General features: G+C 38.1%; 1 protein-coding gene across 1 annotated transcript; it reads left to right on the top strand.

Moving 5' to 3' along the window:
• The first annotated feature begins 4,866 nt into the window (after window positions 1–4,866).
• On the top strand, window positions 4,867–20,162 carry LOC109060187 (corticosteroid 11-beta-dehydrogenase isozyme 2-like). Its single transcript, XM_042760300.1, has 5 exons — window positions 4,867–5,412; window positions 14,784–14,996; window positions 16,768–16,953; window positions 18,247–18,384; window positions 18,932–20,162. The coding sequence occupies exons 1-5, from the start codon at window positions 5,139–5,141 to the stop codon at window positions 19,363–19,365; spliced, it is 1,245 nt and encodes a 414-aa protein (XP_042616234.1). The 5' UTR covers window positions 4,867–5,138; the 3' UTR covers window positions 19,366–20,162.
• The last annotated feature ends 6,503 nt before the right edge of the window (window positions 20,163–26,665 follow it).

Raw genomic sequence — 26,665 nt, 5'->3', positions numbered from 1 at the left:
GTACTCACCATAATTATTTAAAAGTAATATTTAAAAAACAGAACTTGAAATTGAATGGTTAAAATGTCAATGTGAGTACTTCAAGTAAATAGGTCATAGTGGTTTGCTGACTAAAAAGTTTGAGAACTCCTGTTATAAAATTAAGCAGTGAAACATGATTTGCAGGCTTGCTTGCATAAGCCTAAACACATTCATATTATGCAGATAAGGTCTCTTTCAAATTGAGAGATAGAGATAAAAAGATATAAAGTGCACATAAATAGTTTCAAAGTAAGAGAAGAAACCAAAACAGGGTAGATGGTGGGAGGATAGAAGGAAGTGGGGCAGAGATAAAGTGGAATGAGGAACACAAAAAAAGAATGTGTAGTTAAGAAAGAATGTTGCAGCTTCACTATGGAACACTCAGTACAGAATGTGTTAAAGTCGCAGATTATGTCACATTAATGCCTTTGTGTGACTTTTGTGTTTGTTTGTGTTAGCTCATTTGTTTTTGTGCATCATTATGCATGTGCGAGTTTGTGTGTGGGGGGAAAATTGTACAAGTTGTGCTGTGTTTGGCAGATGTCCATCATTTACTCTGCAGTATATGCCTGACAGATCCTAAGAACAAGCTGTCCTGGGAAAGCTTTTTTTTTCACACATCTCTCTCACTTTTCTGTTCTTTCTCTGCGTTTGAGATGAGCAGGGAGCTGAATCAAGTCTTTGTTCTTAGTCTAAGACACTGAAGAGGATTATCTATATGAAGGAGTTGAGTCTTTTCTCTCTGTGTTTCTCAGTAGCAAAGCTCCTACAACCAGGGGTAGGTAAACAACTACTTTTGCAAAATAAAATAAGATCTCTTTCAACAACTAAAAAGACTGCTGGATCACAATCTCTATATTTCATACTTAATCTGTGATTTGTTCTTGTTTACCATATGGTTCAATGAGCACTTTATTAAGCAAATATCCCCATTCTTTGATGCTCCTTTTTCAGTTCTGGAGATTTGCATACAACATAAGCACAACTTTTCAATTTTACCAATATATATATATATAATGTACACTCACATGAGATTCCATTAGTAGCCTAATAAAATCTGATTGGTTTTACAAATCAAGGGTTTCCTGTTCACTTTGATACAGTTTATAATATATATCTAGCTATATCTAAATGATTTGTGGTGTGAATGTGAAAGGCTGCCAAAATATCCTGAAGACAAAACTCAGTTCTTTGCTGTAACCTGCCAATAAAGTGTCATAATCCTGATGGAGTTATTTAAAATGTAGTCATTCAGGAATGTCCTAGGCCTTCTCAACCTGAATGATAGTGTTACCAGTGTTATTGTAAAATAAGACAGAGCTTATTGAAGTCAACATAATGTTTTCTTCCTGACTCAATTATTGTGTTACATACAAATAGATACACAATTTTCAAAACACTATAAGAAGAAATGTATAACTGGTTGTTTTAATGTAAACTTTATCAGGAAGAAGAGTTTGCATAAACATGGCATAAACTGGTTTAGCCAACTGTGTTTACGGGGCAGTCATGGCCTAACAGTTAGAGTGTTGGACTTGCAATCCAAGGGTAGCCGACAGGAATTGTAGGTGGGGGAGTGAATACTGGTACAGTGCTCTCTCCACCTTCAATACCACGACTGAGGTGCCCTTGAGCAAGGCACCAAACCCCCAACTGCTCCCCGGGCGCCGCAGCATAAATGGCTGCCCACTGCTCCGGGTGTGTGTGTTCACGGCTGTGTATGTGCACTTTGGATGGGTTAAAAGCAGAGCATGAATTCCGAGTATGGTTCACCATACTTGGCTGTATGTCACGTCACTTTCACTTTTTTTTTTTTAAAGCACACCTGCTGAACTGAAGGGGGTGGATGGGAGTTGAGAGGAGTAATTTTAGTTAGGAATGTCTTGCCTGTAGCTTTTTCTTTCCCATTCAGGCTCTTCAAGAAGAAAAAAGATTTGCATAACGGCTATTTTGTATTTCAGCCATATGTACATGAGATGTTTACAATACAACAGTTATTCCCTTTCCACTTGTCTTTGTTCCTTCTGTGTGATTATGTGCTGATGAAACTGATCTCAGACACATGTTGTGGTCCATAGATCTTCATATATACATAATGTTTTGGAGAAAAGCAATATGCAAATGAAAATAATTAAAATATTAGTTTTTCTGCAATCACTTTGGCACTAACATTACTATTTTTTAATGTCATTTTTAAAAAGACACAAAACTCGCCATCGATGATCAAAGTGCACATCATTTTCAAAATCATACAAAAAGAAAAATGTTTTGAGTTTTGTTTTGAGGGTTTCCAAAAATGACACCAATGTTTTGAAATCAGAAAGTGATTGTAAAAAAAAAAAAAAAAAAAAAAAAAAAAAATACCTTTTATTACAGAGGGAGGATGAGTAGACATTAAACCGGTGTCTGCCATGACCTTCATCCTTGTTCATTAAGGGTTGCTGAAAGCATCCCGGACCCTTCCTGGAGGTCTGGGATAGGTAGATTGAGAAATGGTTTTGATCTTGACCCCACTTAAATGGCCTTAAGAGTGTACCATTGACCCCTGCCCCTTGGGTAGTTTCAATTACACTCTGTTACTATAGGGAAGGATTTTACCTGAAATCCATGCCAGATGTAACACCTCTGAACCTCTGTGACAGACAACCTGCGTCAGCAGAGCCTTACACTCTGGGTTCATTTCTGTCTCTGTCATAATATTCAATTACTTCTATTAGAAGTTAATCAGATTGAGCAAGCGAAGATGGAAAGAGATTATAAAATATTGCAGGACCTAATACTCTGTGAGAGATTGTGTTGATTTGTTCATGCACAATGGATCTTGACGACTGCTATGTTCATTATTACATCCAACAACAAAACACCGCAATCGCTTAGGAGTCATTCTTGTCTACATCTGCTCCTTACAACTTAATTTTTGATTAGTAATATGCATTACTTAGAACTTTATTTGGACAACTTTAAAGGCGATTTTCTCAATATTTAGATTTTTTTGCACCCTCAGATTCCAGATTTCAAATACTTGTATCTCAACCAAATATTGTCCTATCCTAACAAACCATACATCAACGGAAAGCTTATTTATTTATATGATTTATAAATCTCAATTTAACTGTTCTGTGATTCTTTTTTTTCCTTTTATAAAATTTCTTGGTAAGTATAAAAAAAAAAAAAAACTTGTTTTTTCAGGTCACCTAAAATGTCCATCATTTAATTATATCAAGGGTCAAATCAAATATAAATAGCACATTAAAGTTAAAAGTTATCAAAATGTCTGCCCAATAGATCAAAGTTTTGCTCAGCAAGGGAAAAAAAAACAGAGGGAACACTGACAATAATATATTGGATATCTGTCATTTTGTCCAGTCACTTTACACACAAACAGGCCTTAAAATAAAGAAAACATAAGCCCAGTAACCACACACATGCATTTTTAAACACATCTTTTTAGTTATTTTGTCATGTAGCTTTTATAAGCAAAACATAAATATTATTATTATTATTAATAATAATAATTTTTTACAGCTCTTTCTGAAATATCACCTCTTTTTTTAAAATCCATTCAATTTGCTGAATGTTCTTAGGCCAGAATATTTTCTCCAGAAGGTTTATCTTTCCAGCAGTGATAGTTGTACAGATCTCTATCGCCCCCATGAACAAACAGTGATAGACTTGAGTAGGAATTCACTACTGTGTGACCTTGTAGATATGTAAAAGCATATCAACACTCCATTTGTTCATGCAGGTGCATGTTTAGATCTATTTCCCATTTTATGTCTTCGTATAAGAACTATTTTTTTCTCCTTTGAAGTACAGAACTACTCACACGCATGGAAAACATTGAACCCATCAAAATGATAAAAGTTTGTCTTTGTGCCAAAGGCTTACATAAGTGTGAGTGATGTGATCAAAATGTGGCAATGCTGTGGAGCATGTGTGGCACAGGATTGACCAGTGGTGATATGGATGAATGGCAACATGTTCTGTGACCTCCAAAGATCATTCACCCCAAGGCTAAAGAAAACTGTGTTCAGCGCAGCATCGAAGCAAGTATGTGCAGGGAAAACTTTAACTTCTGTATGGGTAGGGCTTAGAGATTAATAATGGGGTTTAGAGTTTGTATTGTCTGAGCTGCATGAAGGAGGAACTGTGTAATTTATTATGGTGTACTGTACTGTCATGTGTAATTAGACAAACTCAACAAGTTTTGCTTCTTTTTGTATATTACTGTGAATGAACATTCGTTTAGTGTAACTTTGAAAGGAGCAGCAAATCAGACCTGCTGGGCTTATAACATACACACTAATGCCAAAACACATCAAAGGGACATTTCGTGGATTAATCACAGAGGAAAGACAGTCACGTGACCCAAAGCCCACCACATGTGCGCGTATGCACGTACAACATATGTAGTAAAACCAGTCACAGTGTGTTACTGAGACCTGCAATTCAAGACAAGTCAGTTTTAATTGTTGCAGTGCACATTGTTTCAAAGCAGCTTTGTAGAAAAAGAAGGCTGTAATAGTGTGTAAGATTCTGTAAGGTTCTTTTCAGTTTAGTTTAAAATATGATATCTTGTTCATATATATATATCAACTCACAATTCTGATTATCAACAAAAGAAAGTTTTCACAAGTGATTGTTGAAGCCAAACAAAAGGAGTAAAAAGGTGGAAAAGACATGAAGAGCACATGCCTTGTTTTAAAGGAGACATATGTATGCTGGGGGTGGGGGTGGGGGGTGTTACAAGAAATGTTGCGAAGCTTTGGCCATTGGGCTTTGATTACATCTGCTTGAGCATAATCCCTCCCCTCTCCTGCAGAGTACACTATATATACACACACGGAGTCAGTCGAATCTGTTCACTAGGTCTTACTCTCCTACTCGGAGTTGGAATGTGTGAGATCTGTGTGTAGCCTGCCTGAGCTTGAGATTGTAGGGAACCGAGTAGGCACATGGTTGCTCATTTGTAAGTGTGATCCCACTTGAGAAAGAGACAGTGATAAAGAGAGAGGGAGAGGAAAAAGAGGGAAAGTTGCCAGAGTCAGTGTAAGAGAGACAGAAAGAAAAAGAAAAGAGGCAGGGAGAGATTACAAAGCATTTCCACCTGTAGTACAATGGAAGACTGTGCAGTGTCTTTCTGGATTTACATCGGAGTAATGTCCATCCTTGTTGGTGGAGCGATGAAGAAGTTTCTGGCATTCCATATCGGTGCCATGCCCTTAGTGGTGGCATGGCTGGGTGCCACTCTGCTGGTGGAGAGACTGTGTGCCCTGTGCATGCCCACTGTGCTTGCAAGATTGGTCCTTTGTGTGTCCTGCTGGCTGTACTTTACGTGGGCCACCCCCAAACCCTTCCTGCCAGTTGAAGGCAAGGCTGTCTTCATCACAGGTAAGAACAAACAAAAGAGGTAGAACAAAAACATAATTAGGGCATCAAATTAATAGGCATGTGTCATAGTTTAGCCTGCATTTATATTTAGTGCGTAGTGTATTTTTTTTTTTTTATGTGCAAAATTGCCACAATTATATTAAGATTGTTGTTGTTTTATGTCTAGTGATTCAGTAACTTTAAGAGGTAAAATGAGGATGCATTGTGACATCTGCATTGTGACTGAATGAACAGCAAATTTGTACACTTCTTGTCTGCACATGCTATGATTTTGTATGGAAAGTCCCATATAAATTACTCCTGATCAGTCACTTCTGCTCACCAAAACATCCTGTCTTATGTTTGAGTACTGTAGAGCTTGATTCAGAACATCCTGTTCTTTGTAAAACGACCTTCTCTATCCTTTCACCATATCAAGCTGAATTAGATGTAATGTTCAACTCAGTATCAGTACTGAACCATATTTTAAGGCAATCAGGAAAACACGTGGTACGCCTTAAATTATATTGATCATGTGACTTTCTATTCAAGCTAAGCCAAGTTTTTAGTGGCATTTGTAAGATATGCATTCTGATTGTCTAATCTATCTGATGTGTTGTGTGTCAACCTTTATTGTGTACTGCCGGTGAACTAGAGAGTACTCTAAGATGATTGGGCTTTTTCTTAATTGGCCGAGCTAATCTGATTCTAAGTTAAATTATCTTATGCAACAAAAATGCAGTGTAAGCCATAAATCAAATCAAAGAGCTGCTGTGTTGTACCTGGTGGTATACTTAAAGCTTATTTACAAATTACAGCTTTGTAAACTGCTTATTTAAGTGCTCTTTGAGGCTTCTGCAGTTGCACTGAATGCACAGCTTTAAAGGAATATTTCACTCAAAACATTTTTTTAAAAAATCTGTCATTCAGTACATTGCACATTTTGTCCAGTTACGAAGATTTTAAAACTAGTTTTGGTTTATGGCTTCTTAAACATTCAAAACAATATAAAATTATATTAGCTCAATATCAAAACAAGGAAGTTTGTATGTACATGTATGAGATCTGCAACCAGCAGCTCTTAAAAAAGAATCTCACCAACACTATGGAACTGCTAGTTCAGACCTTGAGGAATAAAGGCAGTTATGTGTTGATTAATTTGACTGTTAAGCGGTTTTAGAACTCCTGTTTAATCTGGTTCATAAGCTCCTTCAATAGCTATGTTCTCGATCTGAGCACATATCTTTTAGTTCAGTATGATTTCTTTATCCACTAAAGCCCAAAGCAGCCCTAAACACCTATAAACAATTGCTTGATTACTGATTATTCAACCTCTTCTGCAACCGAGGCAAACCACAAAATCAAAAAAAAAAAAAAAACTGAGAGGTACAAGCACAAGATGAACCCTGATGAGTAAATTATATGTACTATATGTACAGTATGTATGCATGAATGCATGTGTATAACATATGTATCACAATTGTATGTCTGCATACTGAATTATTATCCTCGGCTTAATTTTAATTTGGTTAATTTTTGACAGTGTCAAGGTTTTTCTTTTTCTTAAGGTGCTATGAAAAACAAACAGGCATGTCCATTTCTCTTCGGTTGGTTCACTTCGCAGGGCAAGGGGTTTAAATTCATTCGGTTACTCCAAGGCAGCTTATGTCCCTTTGATGGACGTGGGTTTCTCAGAACTAACTCATATGGGTTCCTTTAAATCCCCCAAAGCTGTCTGCTGTCTATTGGCATGGTAACCAGCAACCCAATCAACCACCTTCATTGCTTGTTTTAATACACATACACAGAACCAGCATGAGCTTCTGAATTTGGCACAGAGCACACTACTTGATTATGTTTTTCTTCATTTTCTTGTCTTTGTTTCTGTACTACCAGTTAGCATGTAATGACATGGTATTGTACTTTTAAGTAAAATTTCTGATGGACATTATATTTTCTCAAATTACCCTTCTCATAGCTCTAAGTCACTCTTATGCCAAAAACCAAACGAAAGTGGAAAACCTGTAAACCTCTCACAAAGCCAGCAGAAATGCACAGTCAGGGCTTGAAATGCTGTGAGGCAGGGGGATAAGGTTACAGAATTGGCTGACTACACAAACTAAAGTTGTTATTTTGTCAAGCTGGAAAATTGCCTATAGACTACAAGGCCAGTACACCTTGTACATGTTAATCACAAGCTTTGGAAATATAATGTTGAAGTGTGTTGTCCACTATGCCAGAACTCCTAACATATAAACTTATGTAATCCTGACTTCTAATTAATCAGAGGCGTCTGTTCCTCAAAGAATGTTTCCTTTCTACGTAATGAAGCCGGCTTTTTTTGATTAAAATTTTTTTCCATAAATTGCCCAATAAAGGGAACAGCACACACATTTACATTCTCTGTATATAAATGTATGTTTTAATAAGAAATTCCTTCTTTTAACTTTGATGATACTCTGTAAATACTGCATAGCCAAAACTTAAAACTGTGTATTCAAATCTTGCTATATGTCGCTTTCTCTAAATTTCACATTGCCTCAACTAAGCTGTGATTAACACCAGGTTCTAGCACCACAAAGGTGTGAACTTCTAGAGTTAAATAAACACATGCTCTCATCACTTCAACTGTCTGCACTAACATTTGCTTCTTAAGACTATCCCCAATTGAGTTATGGAGATTTGTAAGAATTAGGCCAATCAGTGTATAATTCATTCAGAAACCAACCCCATTTCTATGAAAAGTATGACGTCAATCCGGATCTGTAAGTGAGCTACTAAGTACCAAGTGACATTAGTCTGTATGTGTGATGAAGGGCAGTGGGAAATCTGATCACTTAGCATGAGGCACACTCCATTGTGTTTACATGCTGAAGACAGCAGGAGGAAGCACGATTAATCCCTCATTATTCAGAGACCTAAATGCAAGCCACTCTTGTATGTGAGCTCACAAGTGAGTGAGGCGAAAGATTTATATACCTTGGTCCCAAATATTATTTAGATAAATAAATTATTTGTTTAGACGCTTTAGCTATACTTAGAAGTGTATAAATGATATAGAATTTTAATTATATATATTTTTTGTAGTATTATTGTTGTTGTTATATTTTCTTATAATTTTTATTTTTTTTATATTCTGCATATACACAAGTCCGAAATAGTCTTTAGACAATAAAGCTACACTTAGAATGTTTGTAAATTTCTTAGAGTGTATAAATGTCATATATTATTAATAAATTTCTTCATCTTCTTCTTCTTCTTCTTCTTCTTCTTCTTCTTCTTCTTATTATTATTATTATTATTATTATTATTATTATTATTATTATCTTATATTTTGTATATACTCTGGTACAAATTAGTATTTAGACATTTATAAATGTATAAATATTGTTTCATTTTAATAATTTGATATTATTATTATTATTATTATTACTATGATTACTCTTATTACTATTCTTAATATATTGGCTGAAAAATAAAAATAAAAAGAAGAATTTTTCTTGCTGGTTCTTAAAACTTGTTAAAACTTTCTTGTTTATGCCCATATTAAATGTTTCCAGAGAACTGACTTTATATATCCACTAAACATAATCTTGAGTAATTGATTGTGAGGGGAAAAAAAGTTAGTTTTAAAAGTCTAGCATTATTTGTTTTCAGATGCAAATTGGTTTGATATTTTGCATTTATTGCAATGCCATTCAGGCATTTTTAAGTGATGTAAAGTGTCCTGCACATTTTTGGACCACTACAGTATACATATGTGTCTGCTTCATTTCTGCTTCATTGGCTCTCAGTCACCCTCACTGTTTCTTGTTTAGCTCTTTTTTGCTGAGGCCAGGGAAGTTCCACATATTGCTTCACTGATCAGCACACAGTGCCAGTACCGAGTGTCCTCCAAGCCCTGTGGGCTTCACTGTGATCACATGTGTGTGTGGGAATTCAGAAGTGGCTCATCAGGGCTCTGGCAGGCCTTTTCCTTACCCAATGTCCCTGGAGCAACTCCAGAATGCAGGCCAGTTGAGTGTGGGATGAGATATGCTAGACCCGAGATGTCTAATAATACCCATATCAATGTTACATAACAGCACACTGTAAATATTTGGAGGAAAAGGTAGGGGAGGGACACCTTTGGTATTCTCGCCATGCCTAGTTGGTCAAGTTGGGTGAAGAGGTTAAACAGATAAAGAAGGTTTAGGCCTAAGTGTGGCATCATGGGGCCAGAGTTCAGAGAGGATTGATTCAGCACTGAAGCTCAAATTAGATGTAGACAGACCTCAAGCTACACTTTACCACCAAATACTTAAATCTTAAATGAATTTTATTAGCAGTGTATAAGTGTGTATTTTAGTCAAACTGATGAAAACTGATAATAATACATTACATCAGGGGTCTTGAACATTTTTTTCAGGGCAAGGACCCCTTAGGTGATAGACATAGCAGGGACCCCCAATACAAAATGTTTCAAACAGAGCTATTAAGCATATAACCTTCAATATTAACAGAAACTAACCATATGATTAAGAAGTTATATTAAGTAGATCAGAACTATGAAAATTATTGTTGTTGCAGATGCATCACTGTCTGTAATATTACTTTTCATTGTTAAAACATATTCAGTTACTTAACGTAACCTTGGTTCCCTGAGATATGGGAACGAGAACTGCATCTTGCTAGACACATATGGGAAAAAGTCTTTTTTCTCTTGAACTGAAGCATTTCTTATTCATGCAGTGAAACTGCACGGCCATTTGTTTGTGCAGTGTATTAGAAACGAACCAATGGCTAGGCAGCGGAGCTGCATAAGCCTATTGTGACGAAGCCCACCAAAGCCTGCCAAAGCCTGCCAGAATGGGCGGGGTGTCTGGCTATATAAGCAGGCGCTCGCCACAGGATTCTCAGGTTACTTCAGCTGAAGCGACGACTGAGTCGTGCAGCTACATAGCACGGCTAGCAACGCAGTACTTGTTCAAGTAACTCAAGGAACCAAGGTTTCATTAAGTAACCAAGTACGTTCCCTTTCGATACTACACTTGTACTGCGTCTTCCTAAATGCATAAGGGAACTGAGTACAATCACGCCATTCTATGTAGTGGAACGACTAAAGATATCAACTTCCATAAGCAATCATTTCCCCAAAAGAAGTTAACAATAATCCAAGGCTAAAATGGGTTGAGCTTCCTGAGGTCACACCCGGCCTGGTTAATCGTTCCAAAGAACTCCTATAGATTCGACACCAAGGGGTCGAGAGCTAACAGGTGAACTGATGCCAGAGAGGTGGGGCGAGATACAGTCAAGGGCTCACTGTCACATTTGTTTATGCAGTGCATGTCACTTCAAGCGGAAAGGACCCACTACCCAAATACAAAGACTTCCATTCTATAAAACCATCCAAATGTTGAAGTTACCAAACAGCCAGCTGCCTCACAAATATCCATGATGGACACACCACTGGACCATGCCCAGGATGAGGCGATACCTCTAGTCGAGTGGGCCTGTACTCCAATGGGGCATTGAAGGCCAAAGGAAGAGTATGACTACCTATAGGGGTCCTTCAGGGCCCTCAGCACCATGGGCAGATCCCCTCCCGTCGAGCGGCCAGAGGTGCAGGCCACAGCTGGTTCATCCAAAGGGGGGCCACCAGGAGAACCCTGTGTTTCTGTTCCCTTACTCGTCTGATTACCCGTGGGATTAGGGCGATCAGGGGAAAAGCATAAAGAAGGAGGTTGGGCCAATCATGGGCCATAGCATCCTTAATTTTTGAGAAATAAATTGGGCAATGAGAGTTATCTTCTGAGGTGAAAAGGTCTACCTCGGCCTTGGCACAGAACTCCCAGATCTCTTGAACCATTTGCGGATGGAGCGTCCACTCCCCTGAGGAGACATTGCTCCTTTATAACCTGTCTGCTCCTTTGTTTAGTTTGCCCAGTACATGCGCTGCTCTCAACAAGCACAAGTTGAGCTGAGCCCATTCCAGGAGGTGCAAGAGAGAAAAGATGCTTTGGGGAGAGGCCCCCCTGACGATTTGTGTAGGACACCACTGACATTAGCACATGGCATCCTTTTAGGACTGGCAGTAAGAATGGATAGGCTCGACATACTGCTAGCATTTCCAGGCAGTTGATGTGGAAGCCTTTTTCTGCTTTCGACCATTGGCCGAAAGTTGGCATGCCTTCGCACAGCGCCCCCCAACCTGAGTTGGAGGTGTCTGTCAAGACAAGTGTTCTCCTGTAAACCATTCCCATGGCCACGCCCTGTTCTATCCAACGGGAGTTCGTCCAGGGGGCCAGGGCTGTTACACAGGCCTGACTCACCCTGATGTGCAGGCGTCCATGACACCACGCATGTGATGGAACTCGTGGTTTCAACCAGCGCTGAAGGGGGCACATACAAAACAGACCCAACTGTAGCACCGGCAATGCTGCTGCCATAAAGCCCAGCATCCTCTTAAATGCTTTGAGAGGGTGAGCGGACTGATCTTGAAGGAGGTCACCAGCCTCCTTATAGCCAGAGCCTGATCCGCCGCGACTGTAGCTCTCATATGGGCTGAGTCGAAAATTGTTCCCAGGAATGATATTCGCTGTCTGGGGAACAACGTGCTCTTGGCAAAATTTACCCTGAGTCCAAGGCACTCCAGGTGGCTGAGGAGGAGGGTCTTGTGTGATATTAATTCTGCCTTGGACTGGGCCAGAACGAGCCAGTCATCAAGGTATTTGAGAATGCGGATACCAATCTGTCTCAGAGGGGAAAGAGCCACGTCCATGCACTTCATAAAAGTGTGGGGGGCCAGGGACAGCCCGAAGGGAAGGACCGTGTATTGATATGCCACTCCCTCTAAGGCGAATCTCAAGAATTGCCTGTGATGGGGGCTATCTGGATGTGAAAGTATGCATCCTTCAGGTCCAGAGAACAAAACCAGTCTCCTAGGCGTATTTGCACAAGGATCTGTTTCAGTGTGATCATCCTGAACAACCTTTTCATGAGGGTGTGATTCAGGCGTCTGAGATCGAGGATGGGCCAGAGGCCACCGTCCTTTTTGAGGACGAGGAAGTAATGGCTGTAAAAGCCTGACTCGCTCTGTGCTGGAGGAATGGTTTCTATAGCACCCTTTGCCAGCAGGTTCATCACCTCTGAACAGAGGAATTGGGCGTCTTTGCTTTGCACTGAGGTGGAGACCACGCCGCTGAAGCACAGGGGTCTTCGAGCGAATTGGAGTGAATATCCTTGTATTATTATCCCCTTAACCCAGCCCGACACTCTGGGGAATGGCCTGCCAGGACTCGGCCCGCATGGCGAGGGGTTGAATTAACTCAAGTGTCTAGCTGCACAGGGGCAGAACACTTGTGAGTAATGGAAGAGGAAATTTGCTCTCTTTTTGAAAATGTGTGTGTTTTATTTTTCCCAATATCACAGCGACTGAATGCTTGGGGCGCATGCACAGACCCATTGTTTGCACAAAACACATTTCCCTCTGCACCCAGAACTGAACAAGGTGTCAAGAAGTCTAAGAGAGGCTGCTTGAGGGGCGGTCCAGCCGTAGTGAGATCTAACCCCATCCTCTTACTATCCTGCAGATCAGGATGATGTCTGAAGCGCCGGGTCCAACACAACCTTGTTTTAGAATAGACAACACAAAAAAGTTTCCTTTCAAAATGTTAATGTTGTATGTTTAATTCTATGACTCTCCTCATTAATGCAACACATTCTTGTGTTCTGTCTGGAATATGTTTTAGCCTCTGCATCACATCTTGCTCTTCAAGGAATAGTTCACCCCAAAATGAAAATTCTCTCATCATTTACTCACCCTCATGTTGTCCCAGATGTTTATGACTTTCTTTCTTCAGATGAACACAGGAAAAGATTTATAGTCTGTATAATGCAAGGGGACAGGACCACTTGAGAAACCACAAACAAAGTGGACACGATGGTAAAGTTTAAAATATTGGTATTTGTATTGTTTTTTTTTTGTTTTTTGTTTTTTGTATTTATCTTTTCGCATAAGAATAACACTTTGTGTTCATCTGATAAATGAAAGTCATATATTTATTGGATGGCATGAGGGTGGAAAGGATAGATTTTCCTTTTAATCAGTAAGTTTAATCAGTAAGTGTCAGTCACAAGTGGCACTCGATCGCCCGATAGCCTGGGCAGTGGTCTTGGTGGCGCGCAGAGCCAGGTCAGTAGCGCTCCTACGAAGCCTCCTGTCCAGGTGAAGTGTAAGCGTGTGCAGCAACATAACTAGTGTCTGGTGCATAATTGTTTGCCACACAATTAGAGGTTAAAAGTGAGGCCACTGACCTCGGGACAGTGTATAAAAATTCATCACAATTTTATTATTATTATTGTTTTAATTTTACAACTTTTCTTCCCTGCCAAACTAAAGAGACACAGAATGGAATATGTTTAGTTTGGATGGAAACAAAATTCCTAACAACCATTTTTTAAAAGAAAAAAGATTATAAAAATTGACACTCCCAGAAAACATTAATTTCTAAAGCCCAGCGGTTCAGTTATGTTGTAGACCTCACATTGAGAGAAATCTTTATGTCTTTGTGTCTATTCATGTCACTTTTGGCCTTCAGAATCTGTAGTGCACTGGCATTCAGTTCCAAGAACAACTTGCACATCAGGGGTAGGAAAAGAACAGAAAGTCTACAGTTACTCTCCTTTTTTCAGCATTCTTCTGCATGTTGAGGGTAAAGTTCCTGTGGCTTTATATGTTATCTGTACTCAAATGACCCTCATAAAGATCAGATGTTAATTTTCCTCATTAATGTGTCGTTCCCTGCCGCCACTTCTGTAAATGTGTGTGTGAGAGTGTCAGATATCAAAATCATGTGAATGCATTTGTAACCATAGCTGCATTTGTTTCTAACACACTGAGTCCTGATTTGCATTTTTATAATTTTAGTAATACAGCTCCCAAACTACAAAGTCCTCAAATTGAAGGACATTAACACCAATATCTCTTTCAGGTGTGTAATCTAGTAAAGAGATAAGAAAGTCGTGTTTCAGAGATTGATGCGTCATACTATCATGCTACTTGATGTGGGGTAAAGACTTTATATAACTGTACTTTTGTTTCCTGTTGTACTGTTCTGATTTTGCTGAACTTTATAGGTGTTCAGAGGTCATAGTAGTGAGATTACAATACATTTTGCCAATGTTGACTATGCTTCCTCATCAAGTTTTCACTCTTGTTCCATACAAGAAGGTTTCCTAAAACTGGCTTAAGTGTTCAAAAAGGAATCCAAAACAGCTATTAGGATGATGATAATATTGATGCCATTTAAGTGAAATTACTGGGAAATTTTGCCAGAATGTGAGTATTTAGAGTGTTTGGATTGTAATATATTGTCATAACATTCTCGCGTTTCTTTCCCCTGTCTCTGTAGGTTGTGATTCAGGGTTTGGTAATGCTACAGCAAAGCGGTTAGATGCCATGGGGTTTGAAGTGTTCGCGACTGTATTGAACCTGGATGGAGAAGGAGCCAAGCACTTGCGCAGAGTCTGTTCATCACGCCTTACCCTCCTGCAGGTAGACATCACCCAGCCTCAGCAGGTACAGCAAGCCCTGCTCGACACCAAGGCTAAACTTGGCATGAGAGGTGAGGATTTACTCTTGCACTATGCCAGAAATACACACACACACAATCACACTCCAACATGAACATAAAATACCCCTGTACGAATGTTCGTATATCTGAAAACTGCCAGCAACTTTTGGTTGCCCTGAATAAACTTTAACCAGCTTGTGGTTTCCATTAACGTTTCTGTTGAACCAAATTTGGAACCATGCTATCAACAAAGCACCTCACTGAATTACCTTTAAAGTAGGTCCCACAAATCAATTCATTTCTGCTCCATGGGCAAATTTTTTGTAAGTGCTGTTTACTTTACAAGAGATTCAGCGTAATCAGGTATATATGTGTTTGCATGTGTATGTAGTGTGCAAGCATTTTTTGTTTGTTTGTTTGTTTGTTTGTTTGTTTGTTTGTTTTTGCGTGACCGACGTGGATGTTTAATCTCAGAGAATGTGTTGGCAAGAAGAGGGGATGGGGTGGAAGGGTGGTGTATAATTTGGCAGTACATCAAGGGGCTGTTTTATTTTCAAACATACACACCACAGCGCCAGGTGGCTTATGACTTTTTTTCCATGCTGCCTTTTTCAAAACTCTAGTTCAGCATTTTATTCTTAAATCTCCTCAATTTAGATGCTAAGCTAAGGGAAAAGTGAAGACATATTCGAATGCTGATACAGTACATCTTAATATCTGATATAGGTTTGTAGATTTAGTTTTTTTCAACTATACACTCTAAAAAATAAAGTTTCCAAAAGATAAAGATGCCAGTCATAACATAGAAGAACCATTTTGGGTTCCTCAAAGGACCTTGAAGAATTCTTTAAAGACAGTAAACATTTTTTTCTTGTGTGAAGAACCTTTTTCCTCTACAAAGAAACTTTTGTGCCATGAAAAGGTTTCATGGATGTTGAAGGTTCTTCATGGAACCATAAATCCCAATAAAAAAAACCTTTATTTTTAAGAGTGTATAGTTCTTAACTAACTCAATCTCTATGTACAGTAGCTATGTTTTTATCAGATTGTTTCAGGCCTTTGTTGTTCTCTCTTCTCCCTGCTTTATTTCTTTCTCGGATGAGGTGTTGGTTTCCTTATTCTGCAAATAATTTCCCCAAACAATTGATCAAACAAACGTAGAGGGTAAGGGTGAAGATAATCATTATAAGCATTAAATTTGGACAGAGTTTAATTGTAACCAGATAGATATAAATCACATGCTGTCATCACAAACAATTCTATGCCATTTCAGCAGATAAAACCCAGATCACTCAGTCCCTCTGTACTAAGCCACTCCGTATCTCTGTGATTCTCCAGATGGTCTTGGACAATTCATTAGATAGTGTTGAAAATCTGTGACAAAGGCACATGTGCTGCACCATGTGTTATGGTACAATAAACACATCCAACACATTTATACACTTAGGTGTCACAAGTGCAGGCCAATGCAGATCTTTTTAAAAATGTGATGACCAATACAATACATGACAATTTTGCACTCTGTCATTTTAGAGCAGTGGTTCTCAACCAGCAAACATCCAAGTGGTCTGTAGGTTACCTCGAATGTATTACAATTAATAAATTATTATTAATATCAAACAAAAACAAACAAGAATTAATATAATAAAAAAATTACTTTAAAATGGTAAAAAAAAATTAAAAAAATAAATAAATACAAAATGAATTGTGGTTAATTAATTACAGTTTTCAGTGCTCCCAGTTTGTTAAAAGTCATAATTACACCATAAAACGGAAAGTAATCTACAGTAAATTATACCTATGCATGTTTTCTTTTCTCTAGATTTGTGGGGACTTGTTAATAATGCTGGATTGTGTGTGAATATTGGGGATGCTGAGCTCTCCCTGATGTCCAACTACAGAGGATGCATGGAGATCAACTTCTTTGGAACACTCACTGTCACCAGAACCTTCCTGCCACTTCTCAGACAGGCTAAAGGCAGGATTGTGACAATCTCCAGCCCTTCAGGTACTGTACACATACACATACACATACACATACACATACACATACACATACATACTTATACACATACATGCACATACACATACACATACACACTTATACATGCACATACACGTACACAGATACACTTACACATGCACATAACGTACATGTGAGCTCTAACCATTCAGCTAGAGCTTTTATACAGATATTATATATCCAAGCCACTCTACTCTGACTTCATCACTAATAAAAGAGAAAGAAAAGAACGAGTAAATTAAATTGTATGCATGATGACACTTTTATGAGTATTTTCAGCTTCTTGTTTCAGTGCTAAATCTAATTAGAAGTCTCTCTCTCTCTCTGCCATCCACATAAAGCTGCCAGCGCTTATAAATGGATCTCTGTCACTCAGATGTTTATTTTATGCCTTCCATCTGGCTTTATCACACCTAACCAAACACTAATCGGAGCCCAAACTGTAATCCACCTGTTTTCCTTTCTTCTCAAGTGTCCACTAACAATTTCAACTGAGAGCAGCTCTCTGCTCAAGCTCATGCTGGAATTCACAGTTGGGAAATTCAGTGTGCGTTTAGCTTTGCCTGGCTCCCCAGATTTTATCTCCATTTGTTTACTGCCATTGTGCCAAAACAGTGTGATACTATGAGTAACAGCCTGGAGCAGGATACCGTTGAGTTCTCTGTAAACTCTGGCACACAGCCCTTTTAAATAAAGATGTCTCCATCAGTGCAGTCTCACTGTAGAAGAAAACTAAATGTTTTAGCTGTCATGAGCAGCAGATGCTACTGTCACAATACAGATGAACAGTCATTTTCTCAGAGGGCTTACAGGAGGCCTTTTGTCTTAAAACATCCTGTACATCCTCCCAGTGATTTGAACACAAGCCCTTTTATTATACAAAGTCTTGAGGCAAAATCATGCGCTTTATAAACAGTCACAATCTGCAATTAACCTCCACATAGCTGCTTGGTTTCCACCGTTAAACTGATGATTGTCCTGGCTACAATCCAGCTTTTTCTTTTTTCTTACACCTTTTTTACCCCTACAATGAATGACACTCCCTCAGTCAAAAAACACCACAACTTCTGGACTTTTGGAATGTGTCCCATAAAGGTCATCATTTTGTCTTTACCAGTTTTCAGGCAACGTGACAGATTTAAAACATTAATGTTGTAGCTCTTCTTACGTAGTTTTTTTACAGCCTTTATCGTATCAGCCAGCTCATTAAAATGTTCAAGGATAAGCAGTGCTGTAAATTGTGATTAAGATATCTCTATATAATGTTTGTTTCTGCAGGTGAGCATCCCTTCCCTTGTTTGGCATCATACGGGGCTTCAAAAGCTGCTCTGAATCTTTTAATCAGCACCCTTCGTCATGAGCTGGAGCCGTGGGGTGTCAAAGTCTCCACCATCTTACCCTCTGCCTTTAAGACAGGTGATTAACATTTTTACATATACCAAAATATTGTATACTTCCAGTTTGATGATTCACCTATCTGTATACTGCCGATCTCTAGTCATGTCACAGTGTTTGTAATTTGATGAAATTTAGACTCTCTGTTATCATAAAACACACAATGTTTAGGCAAATTGCCTGACAAACTCTAAGGCCACTTATATGGACAATTTGGTGTATGAACTGCAGATGAGCTTTTTAACATCTAGTTCAAATAGATTTTTGGTTTACAGCGTATTGCAAGTTATACTACAGGCAAGAAGTGAACCATTTCAGATATTCTTAGACAAATGGGTTACATCTTGAGAGAAAACTGCCACGTCGGTTAAGTTCTCATTTGATTTGTTTATTTACATCTGAGCCTCAGGGATCCATGAGGTTTGAGTCTTTCTTTACACGCTGAATTACAATATAAATAACTGAATAAAGTGTCCCCAGACCTGTTTATGTCTCCAATCTGTTCTGGACCGATTTCTCCTCTACATTCATGTTGCATCATGCTTTCTGCCATTTCCTTACCTTGCAGGGCAGAGCAGTAATACAGAGTACTGGGAAAAACAGTACAAGAGCCAGATCCAGAACTTGCCCCCAAGCCTTCTAGAAGAATATGGAGAAGAATACCTGCTGGAGACCAAGGAACTCTTCCAGAGTTACGCAAAAACAGCCAATGAGGATCTGAGCCCTGTCATCAACACCATTGTGGACGCACTCCTCTCTCCTCAACCCCAGGTGCGATACTACGCTGGGCCGGGTTTAACACTCATGTACTTCATCTGCAGCTACTTCCCTTTTAGCATCAGTGACAGGTTCCTCCAGAAACTCTTTGTTCAGAAGAAAGTGATACCTCGTGTCCTTAGGAAACAACAAGGCCTGAGCCTCCTCAACAATAACAACAGCATAAAGGAGAACATGAATAACAGTAACCACAACAACAACAGCTTCACAAAGATTATTGATTAGTTCTGGTAAAGAGTGTCAAAACATCCTTTAGCACAACTAATGTGATCTACTTCTAGAGATTTGTTTCCATTGTGTATACTTTACTTTTCTCATCTTCATTTTGTTGTACATATTGTGTAAGATTTTGAGGGGATCACTGAATTGCACCAAAACATCTGTGGTAAACTCAGTTCTTAAAAGGCAATTGACACTCTTGAGCATCATGAAGATAATGATAACAAAGAGGTCATGCCCACAGGCCATATTTATTGCAAATACAAGTTCTCAGGTGAGGCAAATCCAAACAGATAACATACAGATTATGTATTCTGTAGAAGGCATACATTCTGGGCGTTCATCATGGAGACACCTTAATTGAGTTTGGTGTTAAATTTCAATTTCACTAAGACATGGATGATCATTAACAGCCAAACATCTGAGGCTCTCTTTCCATACTGCACTGAGAGGCTGATGATAATGTTACTATGATCAAACCAGAGTCAAACTGGTCAGAGTGCAACTTCTTTTTTAAGTGACCAATGGGCTGAAGTGGGGTTCTAAAGACAGATGTTATTTTTTAAATGTATTTTACTCCATCCTTTAGCATTTGTTATATTTGTTTTGTTTTTTTGTTTTTTGTATGTCACATTTTTGTTGGCGTATATATGCCATTTTGTTCTTCTATAAAATCACTTGAACTGTGAATTTTATACAAATATGTAAAAAAAAAAAAAAAAAAAAAAAGATCAGAAAAAAAATGTAAATTGTTCACTTGATCATTCTTAGAGTATATTAAAGTTGACTTTTTAAATAATCAATCTGTGTGTTTTTGTATTTTTCTGTCAGAGAACATGAACAATGGCTTCCTTTAGCTGGTCAAAGATCTTTGTCAATGCTAAATGACCTTCTCTAATCGCTGTACTGAAACCCAGCCACCCACTACTGCTGTGTTAATTAGCAATTGTATGTAGCTATGCTAATTGCAAATTTCAGTTTGTGTAATGAAGCCAGAGTCTTACAAGCCAGATATAACAGAGCTAGAAAAATGTTAATCTTTCGTTGCAATAGTTTTTCTGTATAAATTTTCCAAAATGCACATTTTAACCATTCAAAAAAGGTACTTTCAATTTATCTAAAGCCACAATTGTTTATTCATTTACCTAGAGTAGTTTAATTAGGCTGTTGTTATGCCATGGTCCAACTGACCATGTTATGAATCACAGTCTCTACTTGAGAAACTCTGGACACTGAACTGAGGATTCAGCCAAATGTGAGCAGATCTACAATGGCTTCAGTCTCAATCTTTGAGACTTTGACACATTTCAATAGAATTAATTTCAAAGCTTTTTGACCAGAGCACAAAATGCTCAGTTCCTGGTAAAAGTTATACCAAGAACTAAGCCTGCTCAAATTTCATGGAATCGGGACATTCAGAGAGCAGGGGCATTGGCTCAAAATACCCACAATTGAGAAGCTTAGCCTTTGGAGCAAGGTCAGAATCCTGGGAGATTAATTGGTAATCATGTTTATCTCATTAACTGCATTTATTGTTTTTGGAAAGAGCAGTGTGGAATTTCTTTGATAGCTGAAACATAATAAGGAATAAATGGGACACATTGTCACACACCACATCACATTGGGTCCTGTGATTAACAAAGCAGCACTTGGTTCATAATTGATGAGAACTTTGTTCCTAAACAATCCAAATGGTCCCTGCAAGTAAACACTAAATATGAGTGTCACTTGTGTAATAAACAGAGAAAAGTACGCTCAGCCTTGCTCCCAGCTGCAGCACTTTGTGTGATTATCAGAAAATCATTCATCATTCAAAAAAAAAAAACTCTTTGCTGTTCATTGTGTCTTTTTTTTCAGAACAAACTTTCATACATCATCAACTTTTTCTTTCCCAACCATCGACTGTCCAACCAAGCTGTCTTGTGCAATTTTGCCAGACCGTGATGTAAAACTAAAGGCTGTTAGGGACAATGTGTCCAGCGCCAACTTCCTGTTTCAAAAGGCAATACATCAACACAAGAAAAAAATAAATCTTCTTCATGGTCTCCGAGCCATAGTCTATTACTGTACGTGCTTTCACAGGGTGGGGGTTGGGGGTGGGGTGTTGTTTGGGACACAAAACTAAAAAAGGGAACATCTCCGTTAAAGGGGAATCACACAGATTTTTTTTTTTTTCACAAAGTACAAAATTATTTACAGTGATGATGTAACATTTCACTATAATGTACAAAGAAGAAAGAAAAAAAAAGTTCTAATGAAATCAGAAAGAAAAACCCTGACATGTTCATGAGAACTGTTAATGACGTTTTCTTTTATCAATTATGAAGAACTACCAAGATATCTTGGTTACAAAACCATTTGTAGTGACTACGTTCTGACACGCTGAGATGTCGTGCTCATGTAGGTAATGCAATGCAAATTCAAGTCTGCATCAACTGTCCCATCATTAACTGCTCTCCATACTGCCACTGTTAGTTAACATAGCAAAAAGGCCTAAATTAAACAAGATACTGGACCCAGTGTCCTAAAGTTGAGAAATTTGGCACAGAAGAAAGAAAAGCAAAGAACACTCTGAGAAAGCGTTCAGATTAATATTGCTAGTGGTGTCCTGAGGCAAGAGTTCAGCCAAATCTGAAAAGGAAAATTACTCAAAAAAGGGAAAAGAAACTCACAAATGTTTCACACACACGTCAACTCTTGGGTGGTGGTCAGGATTTTAGGACACAGGGCAGGAGATTGTGCCACTCAAAAAGGGAACAATAACACACCACTAACATAAATAAACACTGTAGGCCCATCCAGAGTTACCTCACAGCTGGTCTTATTCACCGTACATAGACTATCCGCAGGATTTTCCATTGTAACACTTTACGTTGTCAGCAGTGCTTGTATGCAGAACTGATTTTATGGTTAACCTTAAAAAATGTGAGGGACTGGGGTGCTTGCTACAAATTTCAGTCTGCTTAAAAGCTTAGCATTAAAAACCTGCAAGTGTTCCACAGGTTTTAAGGCCATGGTGTCATTTGCCAAATCCCCTCAGGAGCGAGGAGTGCTGTAAACTGTCTCAGCGCTGCAGATGTTAAAATCCAGCACAGGACGCTTGCCAACATCAACACACTAAGTTCCTAACACTAAGCATACTTGGAGTGATGGAAAATGGTAACGTTTGTGCTGGCCAGACTCACTAGGCTAAAGAACTAGATCCAAAACCATAACAGATTTCAAGGAACGGCCACATATGTCTGTTTCTAAGAATCTCCTCTCAGCTGTTCGTTTTCTGTCCATTTAATCATAGGAAGATGAAGCATGAGAAAGAAGACCTGGAAAAAAAATTGACACAAAATAGGACAATATTGACTAAGTAGTAACATTTAAGAGGTAATAGCAATTTGAATTAGAATTTTATTTTGATTATAATTATATTCATTAATTTTGCATTATCTGCCTCCCTTTTAATTTATGAATTTATTATTTTATTTATTTAATGTTATTTTTAATTGATGTTTTAAAAAGATTATTTAAATTACTATGAATTAGGTGTCATTATAAGAGTTTGATATGAATATGTGAATGTCTGTGCATTTTTCTTTTTTTTGCATTTTTTATTTATTTTCCCTGTTTGCACAGTATGTACAAGTGTTTTTGTATGTAATTGTTATTGTTCTAATTATTATTATTATTATTATTTTATGTGTTGGTGGTGGGTATTATCACAAAAGGAATGGAAGAAAGGGGAAAAAGGTGAATAGAAGAGAAAGGAAAAATTAGGAATGACTATTGGTATATATATATATATATATATATATATATATATATATATATATATATATATATATATATTGTCTCTAAAGGAAATTTTTAATTTTAATTTGAAAGACATAATAAAGTATAAAAAATTGCATTATCATTTTACTATTGTATTTTTTTTTTTTGTAATGTGTGAATCAAAAGTGATATTAACAAAATTATTTTAACTATGTATTCAAAATATACTTATATAATTAATACTTTTTTTCTCTAAAACTCAAATTAATTTTAAGTTAAGCAGCAAACATTTTCTAAAAATATTAAAGTGTAAAAACAACCTGAAATATTCATGCCCAAAATGCAGAGTTTCCTTCCTCAAGAATGAGACCCCACTTCCAAGGTATTTTATTCACAAGACCATTTGTAAAGCTTCTTGAATGAGTTAAATGCTATCTAACGTTTGCTCTTCAAAGGCCATTGTGTTTGTGACACTGTCTGTTTGTTTTCTTCCTGGACTGTGGGACACAATGTATAGCGTATTTATTCACAGCACTTGCCAGTAGGACATGGGGCTGGACCACAGGGTCATTTGTCAGATGTCCAAACTGAGTTGAGGGGCACAGAGGGGCTTAGGATACCACAGGACACACATGCCCATCCAAAACAGTAGTCTTAATCCTCAATACCATTCATTTCATCCATACAAATAAATAATGGATTGGCAAAGATAGCCTAATTGTAATGGCGTCTCACTACGTTCTCCCAGTGGCTTACTGAAAATGAGGTCACAACCTTGATTTACAGTTTTTGAGTAATTATAGCGGAACTAAATGATGCTACTCTTCATGTTCACTTTCGCAGAATGTCGCCCGTTATCTGATGCAAGATTTCGCAGCTTTGCATAAGCATGGGACTGTGATGTCAGTTCATGTGCATTGACTGTAAAGCAGTTCCCGCCCATTCAGACACAAAGGTTGCAGCGTTTTCATGTTTCAGGATGCCTATACGTCGCTTTTGTTTCACTCTGTTTGTAAGTGGAGGTCACTGGGTACAAGTCTGCATACATCAGCCCTCGACTTCTCCTCTCATTCACTACTTGACAATGGACAACAAAAGGATCATTAACAGGCTATATTTGCTCATCTGGTTTCCAACAGATTTCTTCTTGTCAAAGAAAAAGCCCATGGAGATGGAGCTGCCCAGTGCACTTGTAATAATGCCAGTCAAATCCCAGTGTGGCTTGTGCAACCAGAGGGCCAATTCTTGCTAGAGCAAAGGAACCCACAAATATGTAGACATAACATTACACCCATTTTTCCATCGATCTTTTTTTCCCTTCTCCACCAAATCCACAAGTCATCAAAAATTAATCCAGTCTTTGAACCTGCATCTCCAGTGTGAGCGTTTTGCCAGTTATAGCAGGTGACAGTGTGCATTTGACAGTGTCCTGTATCACAGTTGCCTCCCATACTCTCAAAATATCATCTTATTTCTGTATCTAATTAAAGCTTACCAAATGCTTGTCCTTCTGGGCAGTGGTAACACATGGCGACTAACTAAAAAAAACTAAAACTACATTTCCTAGTATCAGCAAAAAAATAACCAGAGGAATCTCTCTGAATCATCTTAAAATCAGCCTCTCACCACTAATTGTGGGGATGTGTTGAGGAGGGTGGAGGCCATCACCCTGCTCAACTGCAGGGATCCAGATCCAATTAGTGAACATGCTATTAAAGGCTCAGTGACATAAGATGTATGTCTAAGACTGGTTACTATACTGTTTACTATACTTTTAACATTGCATGAACTTAAATTAATAGCTCACCCCAAAATGAAGATTCTATCATTATATATTCACCCTCACGTCATTCCAAATCTGTATGACTTTCTTATGTGAAACACAAAATAAATTATTTTGAAGAAATACCAGTTTTGGCACTTCCTTCGCATTCTACAGAAGAGCGTCATGCTGGTTTCGAATGACATAAGGCTGAGTGAGGTTAGCTGGTGTTCCTAGATACTTGTGTGACGAATGACGATACAACAGAAACATTGTGCAACATATATCACCTAATTCAAATGACACTCTTCCATAAATTCACATGCAACCAGAAAAGTAATTACTTTTAGTTACTATTTTCTCATTTCACTGAAGTTTGAGGCTTCCATTATATATATTGAACTGCATCAGATTTGACTAAACTAAAAACATTTTTTAATTGCTATTTGGTGAACATGAAAAAGAGGAATATCACAATCAGTACTATAGCATTATGATGGAGTCAACAGTAATATTTCAACATCAACATAGGTCATAACAACCATGCATATTTATATACTGAATGAGAGAAAACAGCTGGAGGCATCTGAAAGTTTTATGCATTTTCCAGGAGTACTACCATGACCTGTAAGTGTATAAACTCTGTTTAACCTCATTGTGCTCTTCTTTTGGCTGCAGTGAGATGGCTGCTAAGATAATTTGCATTCACAAAGATCGCTGGACTCCAAGCCCTTTTCTGTCTTCTGATCTGCAAAAGGTCCAAAGGACTGCAGAACTAAAAGGCTGCGATTGTTTGCAGTAATTAAGCATTTTTAATGAGGCCTGAATCTTAATGTTTTAGCACATAGAAAGAGTGAGGATGGGGTCATCAGGGAGTGATCCAAAGCCCCCCTAAAACAATAAAAAAAGTGATGTTCATCCAAACAGAAATACAAAACTCCGTGTACTGCGTGGGTGTTTAGAACATCACTAAGCCCTAGGACCATTTCTTATCCATGGATTTGAAACACAGATAACCAGTCATTCAACGGCATGTTTAAACCAAGTCAGGTATTTACAAAAAACTGAAAGCTCTGTCGGTAAGTGGCTGGCAAGGCGTTCACATGTTTAGATACAGATTAGCTTTTGGCAGAGTACAGAGAGCTACACAGAGTTAATGCAAACATGGCATCATTAGCCCCTGAGGCCTATCGTGGGTTTTGGCAGACTCTAATGTTCCTGTCAACTAGCACATCACATGCTTAAACTTCTCAGCAAAATAGCACAAAGCCATTGCCTAATTATGATTACAATGAATATCTTACATCTGTGTCAGAAGGTACAGTAAATCCTTTTGTTCAGCAGAATGTCTGTCTGTAGTAAAGTGCAAGTTCAAATTCTGAAGCTTATGCTGTAGCTAAAATGTCAAGTCCAAGGCAAACTGCATACAGTACATTGATGAAGGATGATTGGGCTCTTTGCACCATCTGGCGGTGAATAATGCAACTACAGTACAATTACAATATTCTTGTAGCTGTACAACTTCGACAGTGGCTGTTTTTGTTTCTTTTTTCTATGAAAGACAAAATTCAAAAAACACAAACACAGAATTACTTTTTGTATAGTGTATATATATATGTAGATTTCATTTAGATCACTTAAAATACAGACAACATGGTTACAATAGTACAATAGATTTAGCTGATTGCAAGGTCTTTCTTAATATTAGATCTATTTGACCTCACTAATTCAGCTGTGAATCATAAAATATGAGCTACTCCATAAATTATGTCAGCACAA

This window comes from Cyprinus carpio, chromosome A7, assembly GCF_018340385.1.
Source record: "Cyprinus carpio isolate SPL01 chromosome A7, ASM1834038v1, whole genome shotgun sequence".
Classification (NCBI taxonomy): Eukaryota; Metazoa; Chordata; class Actinopteri; order Cypriniformes; family Cyprinidae; genus Cyprinus; species Cyprinus carpio.
The sequence above is the reverse complement of the archived record's forward strand: the minus strand, read 5'-3'. Positions and strand labels throughout refer to the sequence as shown.

What these genes read in the sequence shown, in the direction of transcription:
- LOC109060187 (XM_042760300.1), top strand. Translation starts at nt 5,139, where the DNA reads ATGGAAGACTGTGCAGTGTCTTTCTGGATTTACATCGGAGTAATGTCC. An exon ending in CAAGGCTGTCTTCATCACAG is followed by an intron (nt 5,413 to 14,783) that starts GTAAGAACAAAC and finishes CTGTCTCTGTAG; the next exon opens with GTTGTGATTCAGGGTTTGGT. An exon ending in GGCTAAACTTGGCATGAGAG is followed by an intron (nt 14,997 to 16,767) that starts GTGAGGATTTAC and finishes TCTTTTCTCTAG; the next exon opens with ATTTGTGGGGACTTGTTAAT.